Consider the following 16,476-nt stretch of genomic DNA (forward strand, 5'->3'; position numbering starts at 1 on the left):
AGTAGCTTAAACAAAACATCAAAGTCAAGTGGGAAAACAGGAATGACAGAAGGAGTTGGGTTACTTAAATGCTGCAATATGGTAAAGGTGATATATCCAAACAGCAACAAGAAGTCAAAGATCTCCCAAGACAGACATGGATAATACTGATCTATAAACACAAATACCAATAGTAATAAATAGAAGAGACAAAGAAAATATTCCAAGATTAAAGAGGGGGAGGGGGCACTTATTAGGGAAAGCTGAGGAGAGGGAGGGGTGATAGAGCAGAATACAACATCTTTAAGTAGCTGTTAGAGACTAGGGTGATTGTAAGACTAAGGTAATGTAATAGAGGGATACAATACATAATCATAAACAATGAGCAAGAAACTTAAGGCCAAGGTATCATTCTGTTTTTCAACAATTTTGTGTGTTCCTTTGTGGTTGATCCACATTCTCTATATAAACCCCCATTTTTTTGCAAAAAGCTAAGAATACCCTTTCTGATATTAGGTAAGGTAGATTTTCCTTTGAAGTACAAGAGTTGAAGCATCATTTGCTTTACTTCATTCAAGGAGAAGCAGTGGCAAACGCAGGATTTTCAGAAGGGGGTTTACAGAGGGGTGGAGCAAAGCACGGAGATGGACACTTAGGTGACCCAGTATATGCCGGGTCAGTTAAAGTATTATAGATAGATCAAATATATATAAATAATAATAATAATAAAAAAATTATATATATATATATATATATATATATATATATATACATACATACATACATACATACATACATACACATACATACATGCATACAGGGGCGTCAACAGCAGTGTAGACCCCTGGGCATAGCAATGTATTGGGGCCCCTACTGATCCTCCAGCGGTAGGGGAAGCTTTGATGTCCTGCGGGTGGTAGGGGGTATTATATCAACCACTCTGCATGTAGGGCCTGGATCCGTAATTTCCACTAATTACCCCTTTACTGCACAGATGGTGGGAGATGGAGTGGGAGAAGGGGGCATTGGGCTGAATGATGGGGCCCTGATACATAACTTCCAGGGTGGTAGAGGATGTTTAATATAGTGGAGTGGGCTCATTATTCATAATTTTCTGGTGGGAGGACAGCTTGCTTGACTGCAGATATCTCCAGTTCCCGGAAATAGATTTCTTAGATTTTAATGGAAAAACTAGAGAATCCCACCTACCAAATTATATTGGTGATTAGGGGATCAGAGTTCAGGAGACAGAGCAATCTGCCCAAAAGTATATAATATTACATACAAGGTGTGTGGAGCTGGAGCAGTAACCAGTGCTGGTTCTGGGAAAAGTATAGACAAGCTACTAGTGTCCTTCAAAGAGGAAGTGTCACAGCTTTTGGAATATATCCTCAAAAAAAACTCTGTCAGACAGAACCTGAAATATCTGACTGGGAATAACAATTAACAGGCTTGGATGGGGACCACTGCTTTGAAGTCAGATATCTCCGGTTCCCAGTAGCCGATTTTTACAATTCTTATACCCATGGAAAGAGGGGACCTTCAGCTTTCAATAAGATAATCATTTTTTAAACACTGACCAGATCACTGAGAATACGGATTGTGTTATTGTTGAGGGGACCCATATCACAATTGGCATAAAGACAGGCTAAGGAGTCAGGAGTAAACTTGAGTGAAAGATAAGTAATAAACATCAAAACTTTATTCCAAAATTGTTTGTCTTTTACCACATTTCCAAAAATAGTGACAAAAGCATTTGTGATGGCAGACAATGCACTGCATGGAGTCAGAGGAGACAACTTGTTTACAACTATGCTTTCTGCAATGTCTGTATGTGTACTGTATAGTCCTCTTGAATATACAGTAAACATAATTATAATGGTTCAACAGTACTTTGTAAGAAGTCATAGCAGCTAAGTCTTATTGCCTCTGTGATACTAGTTTATCCCAATGTGGTTTGGCAGAAGATATGGTGAGTTTAGAATTTTCTCTAAACCTTAAAACTGTGAGAAGCAGATAAAGCACCAGGGATGGGGGTGTGAAGGAGTGAATATATAAAATGCCGAGCTTAAAGCAACATCTAAAAAAGTGATTGCTGTAGAAGAGCACATTTATCAAGAAAGGCTGACAAATATAATATACTGTAGTGCTGTTTGGGTCACAGGCATTGAATGTGATGCAAAGTCCTTTGTCAGGGGAACATAGGGAGTTGATAGAGGACTTCTATGGGATTTATTGGGCAAAATTCAGGAATGTTAATTATCGTGGAACATGAGTTTTTTTTCACATGAGGATACATATGAAAGTTTAGAATAAAGCAATTCACTCCGAACCCTCCAGATTTGTGAGTTGCCTACAGTTTAGCTAGAGCATGTTTCAGTTTTTTTTTTTTTTATTTGCCATAAAAAAAGTATACTGTAATATTGTTGGAAATGTGACATCATGATCATGATCGTGATTGGACTCACTGAAAAAAATAATATACAGGTTGAGTATCCGCTATCCGGACATCCCTTATCCGAATTATTCCAAAAACCGTGGTTTTTGGAATCATTTAATAATTTTTTTTTTAACCCCATAACCCTCTTTTCATACTTACCAAGTCCCCGGGCGTCCACAGCAGGCCTCCGGCATCTTCTCCAGGGTCTCCAGCGGTCCCAGGAATGCATTGCGCGAGTGTGCGCGTGCGCCGGTGACGTCACCGGTGCGCGCGCACACTCGCGCAATGCATTCCTGGGACCGCTGGAGACCAGGAGAAGATGCCGGAGGCCTGCTGTGGACGCCCGGGGACTGCGCGGATGCCGAGGGACCACCGGACACCATCAGGGGACAGGTAAGTATGGCTACAAAAATATATTCCAAAAACCGGAAAATTCCCCTATCCGGAATGCTCATGGTCCCGAGCATTTCGGATAGGGGATACTCAACCTGTAATAAAATACACTACAGTCTTCATATGTTGTGTGTTACATGGTTTGTTATTTAATTATGTTATATGTCCCTCACCCCTTCAACGTTGTCACTTGGCTGATGCAATTTAACTGGAAAATTTTCCTAGTATATGCAAGTATAACTGGCCAATAAAGCTGATTCTGATTCTGGTCATTTTTGGATAAGCATTTATATTATATTAAAAAAATAATCAGAATTATGTTTTTGAGCACTCCTACTCTTTCTAATAAAGAGGAGTTTCCATTTTTCCAGCATGGTCGCAACTCTAGTAAATTATATTTGGGAGAAAAGTCTGCTTCATATAATTTTAAAAGGTTTAGAAAAGGCTTTGCGGATGGAAGATGAGGCAGAGAAAGCAACAATCCAGTTTTGGAAATGTTAATCTTATACCCAGAAATGGATCTAAAAAAATATATTATATGATCCTCTTAATTTTGGGCAGTGGCAGTTGCAGAGATGAGGCTACAGTGCAGTCCAAAATTCATATAGGGTGACACTATCTACTGTACCAGTGTGTCACGAATGGTGATGTTTGGCAGCAATGTTCTGGCAGTTACTGTGGCTCCCCTATTTTAATTTTGGACTGTGCTGCACCCACTCCTCGAACTGCCACTGATTACAGGTATAGAAGAGACTGGGTCTGTGAAAAGGTATTCTTAACTGGAAATGCTACCCTTTTCAGTATATAAATTACTACCAATTACATTTATCATACAAAGATGTACTAATCATTACATAAGCCTTAAATCATATTGTTTGCAGTGGAACTGATTTTACTACAAATTTAAGTTCCTTTCTGGGTAAATTACTAGCAAAAACATTTTTTAGATGAATATGTCACTTGTGGTTGAGATATGTTTTAATTATCTTTGCAATCTCTGCAATATGCAGTGCCTTTATTATATGTTTTTTATGTGTATTGTTTTTATCATATATTGTTTATATTTTTATTTCAAATAATATTTTATGGAATATATAAGATGGGTGAAATGTTCATACCCGTAATACCTTTATTACTGCAAAACAGTATAACTATAATTGGTATTTTATTGCTAAAAACAATAGTTTCTACTTTAAAAGTTTATATAGAACTTATTTAAAAACAACACCAGCGGGTATAAGCTTAATTGCATATTTCAGTAAAATTTAATTCTGTAATCAGTCTCATATTGGTCTCTTTGTTTTATGAAGCGAAAATCTCATTTTGTTAGTGAAATCCTTACATGGTACAACCACCAGAAAACAAAATATGCAGGTATAGTTGTTGTATGATATTATGTATAAACACTAAGGAGGTATCCAATTAACTGTGATAAACCATTTTTGCAACACTGCTTTTTTTACACAATGCACTTTATTGCAGCTATACAACTGCTTGCTTGTTTATTTATCAAAATGAATGCTAAACTACATAGATTGGGCAAAATCAATATTGCACATGGTGGCATCTTTATAATGGTTGCAGTGTGTGTGGTGCACAATGGCCCCTTAGGTCCATGGGGACGCACACTGGAATATGTTGTACCCATTTTTTGTTCAGTACTGCAGCAGCTCTCCCAAGTCGCTGGGAAATTGGTGCAGTAGCTGAAGTTTTGTGCATGCTCAATTGTGAAATCACAGGTAAAAAGATGTCTGCAATGCCATTTTGCTGAAGTCTTGTGCAATAGACTTTAGCACCACTCCAAAGTCTACTAGAGCCAGGCACTGTCACTAATACCTCTTTCACACTACACCATGGACATGGGTTATTGCCGGGTTGATGACATATCAATGTGCAGCGTGAAAGCTTATAACCTGGGTCAACCAACCCAGCAGTTCAACTCAGGTTAAAAGAAGGGTTTAACATGGGTCGCCCTCTGTATAATGGGTGACTTGCATTTAATGTGAAAGGGTCGGACCTGGGATCAAGATTTCAGGTCTGACCCAGCTTTGTAACGTGTACCGGGTATAAGTGACACCGACTATGCTGCCTGACAGTAAGCAAGAGAGAGAGATGGGTGCCTGGTTGGACACTGCAAGCGGGCTTCCTCCTTTCTTAACATTACCTTGATTGTATATTTTCTATGCAGATATTATCTGCAACCCTAATTAAATACATTTAAAAAAATGAAGCTTGAAACACAAATTACCTTAATGCCATTTTTGGCTTATGCAGCGACCTTTTGAAATTCTAAACAAATACTGTAGTCAAAGGTTTTCCTTCTTGTTCCTAGTTTGCCATGTATCTCATGTACATTGGCATCATGGTCTTAGTGCTGTAGCCCATGGGGATGTCACTCACTGTGATGCTGATGACATCAGGCACTGAACCTTATCCATCACTTTCAGATCTAAACTGTGTTATGCTTAAGGCCCCACTAAGCACTGCATGGGCCTAAAATTCTCTCCTTACTTTCTATTTCCTAAAGTATATTTCTTGTATATCTGTTAGGATTTATTTCTTTGTCACTGTTTTTGACTTCTGTAACTCTAGATTGCATTATTGTGTTGGCAGTATGCCCGCAGTCCTTAAAAGCATAGTACTGTGATGGGGCCACATGTATCTTAAGAGCAGTGAAAATGTTTGTGAGTGCTGCCCAAAATTATTTTATTACAAAAAAGTGGCTAAGTGTTTTAGAATAGTGCTAGCACTTAATAACAATTTGATGTCACTCCAACTAAAAGAGCATAGGAAATTCTTCTGCCTTGACCTTTAATGTTACTTCACATAAGACAGTATCCAAGCTAAATACATCTGTGATCTGAAATCCCCCTTTTCATAGTAATAAGCTTAATAATGTTCCTATTTATTTTACTGTGATCATGCATTGCCTCCGGAGATTTTTAAACACATTAAGAGTGAACTGTACTGTACTGAAAAAAGTGATAATGGATTCAATTTTATTTGAACATATTTACCAGTAATTACCCTTGCATTAACGTGACTAGACTTCAAATCTGAAAATCTGACATTGTATTGATACAGAAAATGAATCCATGATTTTTAGGTCTGTGTGAGGGTTTTAGAAAGTATGGAACTGTATTTAACCACCTCCTAATTTATGGTTACTGGGCAATAGTTTGAATATTGATAAAACCATTGCATAAAATGTTGCTGACTTTGCACATTTTAATAAATATGCTTCTGGAATAAATTCATAGTTCTAATTTTAAAAGCATTAAAAAGCAATGGCTGTGCCTAAGGAAGCCTGTACAATTCATTGTCTGTTATATAGCTGCAGGCTGCTAGGCTAAAAAAAAAATCTATCTATCTATCTATCTACAAGTAAGCCCGCTCAAAGCAAATGCTTAGAAAACGAGTCTTCTACCTTGTGATTGCCTCTGTGTTTGTGCATGTGGGAGAGAGACAGATGTCAGTGTTTCGGAGACACACAAAAGGACATTAGAAATATATACATATATATATATATATATATATATATATATATATATATATATATATATATATATATATATGATCTATCTATCTATCGAATTCAATGACAATGGCCTCTCAAGTGTGTGGGCAACAGCTGGAGGCCCGAAGTTTCTCCATCCCTGCTCTACAGTATAGTAAGAGTTGTCCCTATACAAAACTGACTGAGATGGTTTCTACTATAACAAGGATGAGCATGGAGTGTACAGTACTACCTTGGTGAAGACAAGTCTAGCATGTCAGTACAGAAATAATATATCTGTTAAGGTGAGCTGCAAAAAACAACATATACCAAGCATTTAATACCAGCGCTATATTGAAAAGTGCAATTTGGAAGGTACTGAGATCAAACAGTTATGGTATATCATGTCAACGGTGTCTAGGTTGACAGTAAATAGGTCGGCACAAAATGGTTGACATACACAAGGTCGCCATAGACAAAACGTCAACACAAGCAAAATGCAGACATGGAATTGTTCAACATATGAAAAGTTTGACATGAGACTTTCATGTTTTTTTGTGTCAATTTAGACTCCAAATCAGTGTACGGTGTCCCCTCGCATGGCCTGCTTCACTCATCATCTTCACTCGGCACACTTTATCATTACCTATTGAAGTCTACGTGCTAAATACGTACTTCCTATTAGCTTTTAGTAAAATACAATATAATTTATAAAAAGCAACAATGAAAACAGAAAAGCAACAGTATCAATGATACAGGGCTAGATTCTCTAAGCTTCAAAAGTGATAAAATGGAGAGTGATAAACAGCCAGCCAATCAGCTCCTACCTTCCTTGTCACAGTCTGTGTTTGAAAAATGTCAGGCAAGAGCTGATTGGCTGGCTGTTTATCACTCTCCATTTTATCACTTTTGAAGCTTAATCTGTCCCACTGTCACAATCCACCAAACAAAAGTTGTTTATTGATGCTGATTATAGTCATCATCATTATACTGTATTTGCCTCTACCCCGAAGCACCTGCAAATAATATAGTTTGGACAGGAATGTATGCATCTCTGTTCTAGTCTGCATCTCTGTTCTAGTCTGCATCTCTGTTCCAGTCTGCATCTGTTCTCCATTTCACAAACACACACTTACTTTTCTCTGCATTAGCCCTACCTGTACTAGAAGATGGTTTTGTTCAGTTGTGTGCTTTTATGCTAACAATGCTAAATCAGGCCCAATGTACTACAGTAAACTGACTCCATGCAATTGGTGTATAAGGGTCTTGTTAGTAAGTGTCTTTAGTGTTTATTACATTACTTAAATGCCCTGTCATGCAGATTACTTAGCAATATGAAGTACAGCATTATTCTATCTTAACAATAAGGAAAGCAAATGCTGACAAACTTCCAATATTCCAAGCAGAAAGTAAAAGAGTAGAATAGGAAATCTTAAATGATAATACTGTGGGAGGCAAGGACCAGTTAATAGGGTTCACCCAGGTCCAGATTGAACCTTAGGGGGCCTAGGGCACTTAAGACAGTTGTATGTACTCCCAATCCTCTACCCCTGCCCCAACAGGACCTTGGACTCAGCAGTCCATACTGCAGCAGTGATGACATTGCAAGGACAGCGGTTACTGATGGGAGTCATCTGAGATCCCCGCACATGTGGTTTTGGGTCCCCTAGAATGTGGCTACTGACACTGACTGCAGTAACGGCAGGTGCACCTCCGCTGTGCTGCAGTAAGAGACCAGCAGTTGCAATATAAATCCTAAACAGCTGATCTGGTAACTTGTGGCTAGTGAATAGTGGTCCTATTGCGCAGGGCAGTAACTGCTTCTCTAAAACTGCACAGTACAGCAGTGTGCTGCTCCAGTTGGGCGGGGGGGCTCAGAGATGGTGTCCTTGGGCACTCCAACCATGGATCTCAATCCAGCTCTGGGTCCATCATTTTGGCCACACATAAACCTCCTTATAGAAACAATTTATATATCCTATATAGGTTACACTGTATTGGAATAACCACAAGTATTTGTATCCGGATAAGCACACTAGCAGAAATATACAGTATGTTTATATTTCTACAAATCCCATTACCAATATTAGAAATGGATAGACTTACATTGAGATTATATCAATGTTTAATTGATTAGCATTTATTATTGAAGTCTTACCTTGCGAGCACTCCTGCCAAGTTCTTCACCATAGTTTGTTCCCAGAATTTCAAAGTAAATATTTGGATTTTCACCAGTTTCATCAAATTCTAAAATACCCGTTAGTCCATTTATTGAACCCTAAAAAAGAAAGGGTCACTTATTTACTGAATACATCTCTGAAACAATACTTTCTCTAGGCATCTTAAACTTACATAGAAACATAGAAACATAGAATTTGACGGCAGATAAGAACCACTTGGCCCATCTAGTCTGCCCCTTTTTTAAACATGTTACCTCAAACCATATTTGATCCTTATTTTTTTGTAAGGATATCAATATGCCTATCCCAAGCATGTTTAAATTGTACTACTGTATTTGCCTCTACCACCTCTGATGGGAGGCTATTCCACCTATCTACTACTCTTTCTGTGAAGTAATTCTTCCTCAAATTTCCCCTGAATCTTCCTCCCTCTAGTTTCAGTGCATGTCCTCGTGTTCTGCTGCTCCTCTTCCTGTGAAGAATGTCTCCCACCTGTACCTTGTTAAAACCCTTGATATATTTGAAAGTTTCTATCATGTCCCCCCTTTCCCTTCTCAGCTCTAAAGTATACATATTAAGATCTTTTAGTCTTTCCTGGTACGTTTTGTGATGTAGGCCATGCACCATTTTAGTTGCCCTTCTTTGTACAGTCTCTAATGTATTTATATCCTTCTGGAGATATGGCCTCCAGAACTGAACACAATACTCTAGATGAGGTCGTACCAATGACCTATACAGTGGCATTATTACTTCTTTCTTTCTACTGCTGATACCTCTCCCTATGCAACCAAGCATCTGACTTGCCTTCTTCATTGCTTTGTTACATTGCCTACCTGCCTTTAAGTCCCCTGAAATAGTGACACCTAGATCCCTCTCTTCCTCAGTAGTTTCCATTATAGTGCCATTTATACTATATTTAGTCTTTGGATTTTTGCAACCCAAGTGCATGATTTTTCATTTTTTGGCATTAAACTGTAGTTGCCATGCTCTTGACCATTCCTCTAATCTACCTAGATCATCAATCATTTGTTTTACCCCTCCTGGTGTGTCTACCCTGTTGCATACCTTTGTGTCATCTGCAAAAAGGCACATTTTACCCTCAATTCCATTTGCAATATCACCAATAAAGATATTAAAAAGCACTGGTCCAAGTACAGATCCCTGGGGTACTCCACTTGTAACCTTTCCCTCCTTTGACTGTACTCCGTTTACTACAACTCTCTGTTTTCTGTCCTGCAACCATGCTCTTATCCATTTAACTATCTTAGAATCCAATCCCAAGCTTTCAAGTTTATTTAACAGTCTGGGATGTGGGACAGTGTCAAAAGCCTTATTAAAGTCTAGATAAGCTACATCTACAGCCCCACCTTGATCTATTACTTTAGTCACCCAGTCAAAAAAGTCAATAAGATTTGTTTGACATGATCTTCCCCCAGTAAACCCATGCTGTTTTGGATCCTGTAAATTGCTGGTTTTGAGATATTCTACAACTCTTTCTTTTAAGAGTGTTTCCATCAAATTCCCTACTACTGATGTAAGGCTCACTGGTCGATAGTTGCTTACCTCTTCTTTGCTTCCACTTTTGTGCAGTGGGACTACATTCGCTGTTTTCCAGTCCTCTGGGATTACTCCAGTAGCTAGTGACTGGTTGAATAATTCTGTTATTGGTTTTACCAGCTCCCCTTTGAGCTCTTTTAGTATCCTTGGATGTATCCCATCTGGCCCCATTGATTTATCCACTTTCAGTTTTGAGAGTTCTGTGAGGACTTTCTCCTCTGTAAATGTACTTGTTTCTCCCTCAGTTTTCTGACTATACTTGCAACTTAATTGTGGCCCCTTCCCCTCTCTTTCAGCAGTGAATACTGAGCAGAAATAATTATTAATATTATCTGCTATTACATTGTCCCCCTCAAGAAAACTTCCACTCTCTGTCTTTAGTCTTATTATTCCACTTTTTGTTTTTCTCCTTTCACTTATATACCTAAAAAAAGTTTTCCCCCCTTTACCCACTGATTGGGCCATTTTCTCTTCAGCCTGTGCTTTTGCACATCTGATTACCTTCTTAACCTCCTTCTGTCTAATTGTGAGGTACAGAATGTATAGGTTATACACAGTCAACAGTTTTCCATCTGCAACCAGTGTTCTGCAGATTATAACTATACCTACTATGCTTTGATCTCTCCAAGTCATAACCACTGAACGTTTTTGAAATCACTCTACCTCAGATCTACATCTGAATTTCTTTTTTACATTCCCTGATTGAAAATAACATTTGCCAGGACAAGGGTATAATAACTAAAAATATTCATTAGAGAACCTGTAAAGTTAAAGAATATTGGAAATGTCTGGAAGCAGCAGTCATCAAGAAGCGGTCTATAGAGTGTCAATGGTCTGTTGAAGGATCGGTGTTCCCCCTCATAGGGCCTGATTCTGAGTTGGACCCAGTTTCCGCCACCCTTGTGTCTTTTGATAGATTTGTCTGTGACTTTATGCTAATTTCACTACAATGCCATTACCACATTGCAAGGCTGCAACCTTCTACTCCCTAATACACCCACATCACCAGTCTGTCACCCTCTCTCCACTCCCTAATACAGACGGCCCTTGGATACAACAGCCCACCGGGGAACTTCCCTTATGATTTGTGTTGCCAAATGGTCACTGGGTACACTGACCATATACTGTAAGGCTGGAATCAATTAGCACATATAAACATACATGTTCAGATATATGTAATATATGTGCCAGGTGATTTCCCTGAAGATTGATAAACCTGTACATCAGGTGAAGTGTGGAATCCCATCAGCTTAAGGCATCACTTACTTTTAGACCCACTCATAGACTGCTGTGAAACTAGCCAATGGGAGTATGGGTACGGGCTTAAAAGGACTGCCATTAATGGGTGCCAAATAGCTTTTGATAAACACAGCTCTGCTGATCCCTGAGGGAACCAAACAACACATAAATATAATAGATCAGCATAACATGTATGTTTATATGTTCTAAGCCATGTAATCCTGCATTATATGGCCTATACTGCAGCCCAGTGGCTGCAGCTGCCACTTGTCTTTGGGATAGATAAATACAAATATATATATATTTGTAGTGTGACAGTGTGACGAAACGCGTTGGGCGTGGCTTCCTTCTGGTCTGACGCTGAGACGTCCTGCTTCCACTTGCGATCCAGCCGGCGATCCTCCTGACTCTGTGTGTACTGGTCCCTGGTCTGTGGCTTGACGGCGGCAGCTGAGTGACGGCGGTGCTTCCACATATTGATGTCTGGGCTGTGACGGTGAAAAATTATATCTGGCTGGCAAGCATAAGATTTTTAACCCCAATGTATGTGAGCTTTATTACATAAGTAAAGTGTTGTTACTATCTGCTCATTGGTGCGTCTTCTCTATTCTTTTTTGCAAGTTTTCCCCGTTGGATCATTGGCACGATCCTAGAGAGAGACTGCACACATTTGGGATTCTGATGTGGACTTTTACCTGAAAAGACACTGAGACTTTGCGCTGGGTATCTCTGTTTTTATATATATATATATATATATATATATATATATATATATATATAGAAATCCAAATCGACCGGCCCACCGGCTGTATGTACATGACGAAGGGGGTCACACCCCGAAAGCTTGTTGCTCCAATACAGATTTACATTTTTTGAAACTGCCTCCTGAGTGCTGCTTCCCTTTGGATTTATATATATATATATATATATATATATATATATATATATATATATATATATATATTTATATGTATGTTCTTATAACATGATACACATTTATACTGGGGTTCTTAAATAGTAATATACATATGTATGAACTAAGGTTAATTCAAGTTTAAAAACATATTGAATAAAATGTCAAGGTGGATAATATACTGTAGTTTTTAATGAAGTTAAATATAGTTGAACACCTAAAAGAAGGTATGTGACATACTGTATAACAAACAAGAAAATATAACATTTTTAAATTTTGGATTTTTTTTTGTAGAGGGTACACATGTTGAGATGTCCAATATTTTTCTATCCGATTTTGCTTATAGAACCAAAATGGATTTGAAATTTAGCAGCATTCGATGCAGATTCGATCCTGATGCACGTTCACATTTAGTGGAAATCGAAAAAAAAAATTGTCTTGCCAGGCAAGACCATATACAGATGGAGCCCCTCTTTCATTGCCGGCGCGAGCGTCTCACAGGCACGTGCGTCCCAGTCAGTCGGCGGCTGGGCGGTGGGACCCTGCTCGTCTGCACTAGGGAGACTGGCAAAGTTAGGGGGGGGGGGAGGTGGGGACAAGTGTGGCGGACCGGCGGCAAGGTGGCGGGGACCCGTGGGGTGCTCTGTTGGAATGGGGCACGAGCGTCTTGTGCGCGCATGCCCCCTTTCCAACGTATGGCAGGGCCTGCAAGCATGAGCCGTGCTCCATCTGTAGTGAATATATACCTGTATATTGAATCAAAATCAAATTGAATTCCACATCTAACTGTGTGTACGCACTATTAGAGTCCCTGATTCTGACCGGCAAGTGAAGTAAAAAGTAAGTAACTGGGCCAAGCTGCAATGTATACAATTAGATGGGAGGGGGTGTTTCGACCGAAATCTAATTTGCAGTGTAAACTAAAGCTGTATTGTATTTGTGGGCTACTTGCAAAAGCAGCAATATTACCCTATACAGAAAATATTTTGTATATTGTAAATGTATTAGTCCCCTTGCATTGAAACATGGTTTGCTCCAGACACAAAGTTAGTTGATTTTTATATTTTACTTACAAACATGTGCCATGCCAAACTTATGTAACAGAATGCAGTTGCATGTACAGTGATACTGATGTTGATACTGTACATCCTGTGTATGAAGATGCCTGAACAATAATACAAATATTCAGTAATCAGATTATTATAGATGTTGGGGACCAATTGATCCATTTCATAGCTGTAGTCAGTAAGTTAATATGTTATGGTAATAAAATGGCATTTTTATTTAATTGTTATATCAATAAATAAAATACTTACAGACTGACATAGTCAAGTAGAAACAACAGATATATTTGAATTAATAGCTGCCATATTTTATGGAGGCCTGATAATGTTACACCTATTTTCAGTATGTGCTGCACATTATACATTTATAAAAGTGTATTTGATCTTATTCGGCATAAATGAGATAGTAAGTTCTACTTCAGTGTTCGTTTGACCAATAATGTAATATATTCAGTTTACAGTTTTGTTAAAATGTTCTTGGCAATTGTTCCTGTTTGCCTTTCCAGTTTCTGCCTAAATAATACATATTTAATCTATAGTGCTCAATCAATGAGAACATTGTCTGTGTGTAATTATGATTACTGAAATGAGCATCACTACAAGCAACTACAGGAAATTTAGATTATAGGATAGAAGAGTTGCCTCTTTTAAAACATGCGTAACTGAGTACTGTTAGTAAATATACATGAACATTGGATAAGTTCATTGAAACACACGAACACCAAGGGATAAAGGGGGTGATTCATGCTGACTCACTAAGCAGCGTAAATTTGCTGCTAAGCGAGCCATCTTATACCAGGTAAGAGATTACCCGCCCCCGATTGCCACTCAAACATCCCTGCCACAATGTCAATGTATGTTTAGCAGAAACATCCATTTGCATGGGAGCGTACAGGGCAAAAGTCTTTCGATGGTCATTGACCATTCAAATTATTTTTCCCCTGCTCGCAAATATAAGTCAGTCTTGATTGACCTGTAATTGCAGCGTGCAACTCCAATTACCCCTGGCAGGCATTGGCCCGCCTGTGAATCCATGGGAATAGACAGTATTTTTATGAGGATGCCCACTTCATATTACCCCCCCAATTCGATCACCTCGGCGACTGTGCAAGTCGCCGATGGCATCCACACAGTAGCTCTGCAATTGCGCATATTAGCATATACGCATATGCAGAGCCAAAATATCAGTCCCTGGTGCGAATACACCGGGGACCCAATGGACCTGAATCAGGCCCAAAGTGGCAATCATTTACAAGGCAAAACCAGGTTGATTTTGCCTTCTAAATGATTGAGGTTTTAAAAATACAGCCATTCTCCGACAAATTCCCTCACCTCCGCTTTCTTACACTTTATATAATTTACCACAAACTATCTACATAACTCTCACTGTACTCTGAGTCTATGATATTTTGTTTTATTTGTAACAATCATTTATTTGTACACATAGGCCCTTATTCAGATCTGATTGTAGTACAAATGTGTTCTCAAAATGGGCAAAACATGAGCACTGCAGGTGGGGCTGATGTAACATGTATAGAGAGAGTTAGATTTGTGTGAGTTATTTTGCTTCTGTGCAGGGTAAATACTGGCTGCATTATTTTTACACTGCAATTTAGTTTTAAGTTTCAACACACCCCACCCAAATCTAACTCTCTTTGCACATGTTACATCTGCCCCACCTGCAGTGCACATGATTTTGCCTAATTTTGAGAACAAATTTGTACTGCAATCAGATCTGAATAAGGGCCATAATTGTGACCTCATAGAATACATACTGAACATTTAATCTTGTAATACATTTTGCTGATGTAGGCTTTTGGCAACACAAATCTACCTCTGTTATAATTCCCAGCTCGTGTGAGAAATATTATCATATTTATAATAACTCTATCAAAACACTCCATCCCTTCAGTCCAATAACCCAAGGCTGAAAGCAGTACCATGTACCAATGTTCTTTTGTAATCTTGTTGGCTGTTCAGTCTGGCTGGCTGAGTAAATCAGCAAAGTTGAAGAATGACCAGACTTACTTCACTTTTTATCTATGAGTGAATTAAACCAAGTAAACTACTGTAATCACCAGAGCAGTACTGACTCACTCCAAATGTATTGAATAATCTTTATTATTCCCAACCCTTTCCAAGCTTGTATTAGACTGCACAGTGGCGGATTCAGGGGGGGGCACCCGGGCACGTGCCCCCCCTGTCATTTATTTTGTATCTGAGGACCAGGGCTTTCCAACGAGCCCAGCCCAGTGTCTCTAGCCCCCCGGGAACCGGAGATATCACCTGGCAAACCTGTCACGTTTTTCCCCCATAGGAAAATATGGGACCCGTCAATTCCGACCCCCACCCGGTTCCGACGGCTGCCAGTTCCTGCCCTAGCATCACAGAAGCTTGAGGTTGATTTCATTCAATTCCAAATCGCTGGGCCTTCAATATGATACCAGGAAGGTCTAAATCGATCAATCAGTTCCAGAGATATTGTGTGTAAACCGATTTTTTTATTTTTGAAATGTAATTTCATGGCTGTTCATGTTCTTTGAGGGCAGATTACTCTGGAACCAAACGTTCCAGTTTCACTGGACCAAAATCATTCAAAGCCCACTCAAAAGTTCTTCAATATAATACTTGTCTCATGTAAATGGGTCAGTTGGTTCCGAAGATATAGCCAGTTAAATGAGATAACTGGTTAAAGGGGGGAGGGGGGGGGGGGGGTTCTCTACACCTCACACCAGAAAATCCAGGGACTAGGCTGGTGTAAAAGGGGCCAACCTGGGAATGCATTTTCTGGTGTGAAAGGGGTATTATTTCAAATAGCCGGGACCTGCAGTGCTCTGAATACAGCCAGGCTCTGCCACTGTCAGTGGCTATCACTTCTGCCTGGCGGCGGCTGTCCCCCATTTACCACGAGCATGTATTCCCCCATGGCAACGAGCATGGAACCTCTGGCAATGAGCATAGAACCCTTGGCAAATAGCATGTAGAGAAGCAGCACTTATGTAGCATAATTTTTAATAGGCATTATGGTGTTTGGCATAACACATAATGGACATAATGGCGTGTAACTTAACGTGTAATGGACATTATGGTGTAAATGTTTAATGCGAGCCTTTGGTGGACAATGTCCCTGTTTATGAAGTGTATTGTGAATTTTGGCTTAATCTGTGTGGCATTATGTGAATTCTGGATCAATCCATGTGGCATTATGTGAATTT

At 39.2% G+C, this 16,476-nt stretch overlaps 1 protein-coding gene across 2 annotated transcripts in view; it reads right to left on the reverse strand.

The window, feature by feature from the left end:
• Positions 1-16,476, reverse strand: part of GRID2 (glutamate ionotropic receptor delta type subunit 2) — a 1,102,902-nt gene that overhangs the window by 382,276 nt on the left and 704,150 nt on the right. For both annotated transcript variants that reach the window (XR_014472933.1, XM_083179104.1), the window contains exon 8: positions 8,467-8,586. Coding sequence is in view for 1 of the 2 variants with exons in the window: in XM_083179104.1 (XP_083035230.1) it covers positions 8,467-8,586 (120 nt within the window). In the remaining variant the exon portion in view is untranslated. The remainder of the gene's footprint in view (positions 1-8,466; positions 8,587-16,476) is intronic.

Source organism: Crinia signifera, chromosome 1, assembly GCF_055691185.1.
Source record: "Crinia signifera chromosome 1, ASM5569118v1, whole genome shotgun sequence".
Lineage (NCBI taxonomy): Eukaryota > Metazoa > Chordata > Amphibia > Anura > Myobatrachidae > Crinia > Crinia signifera.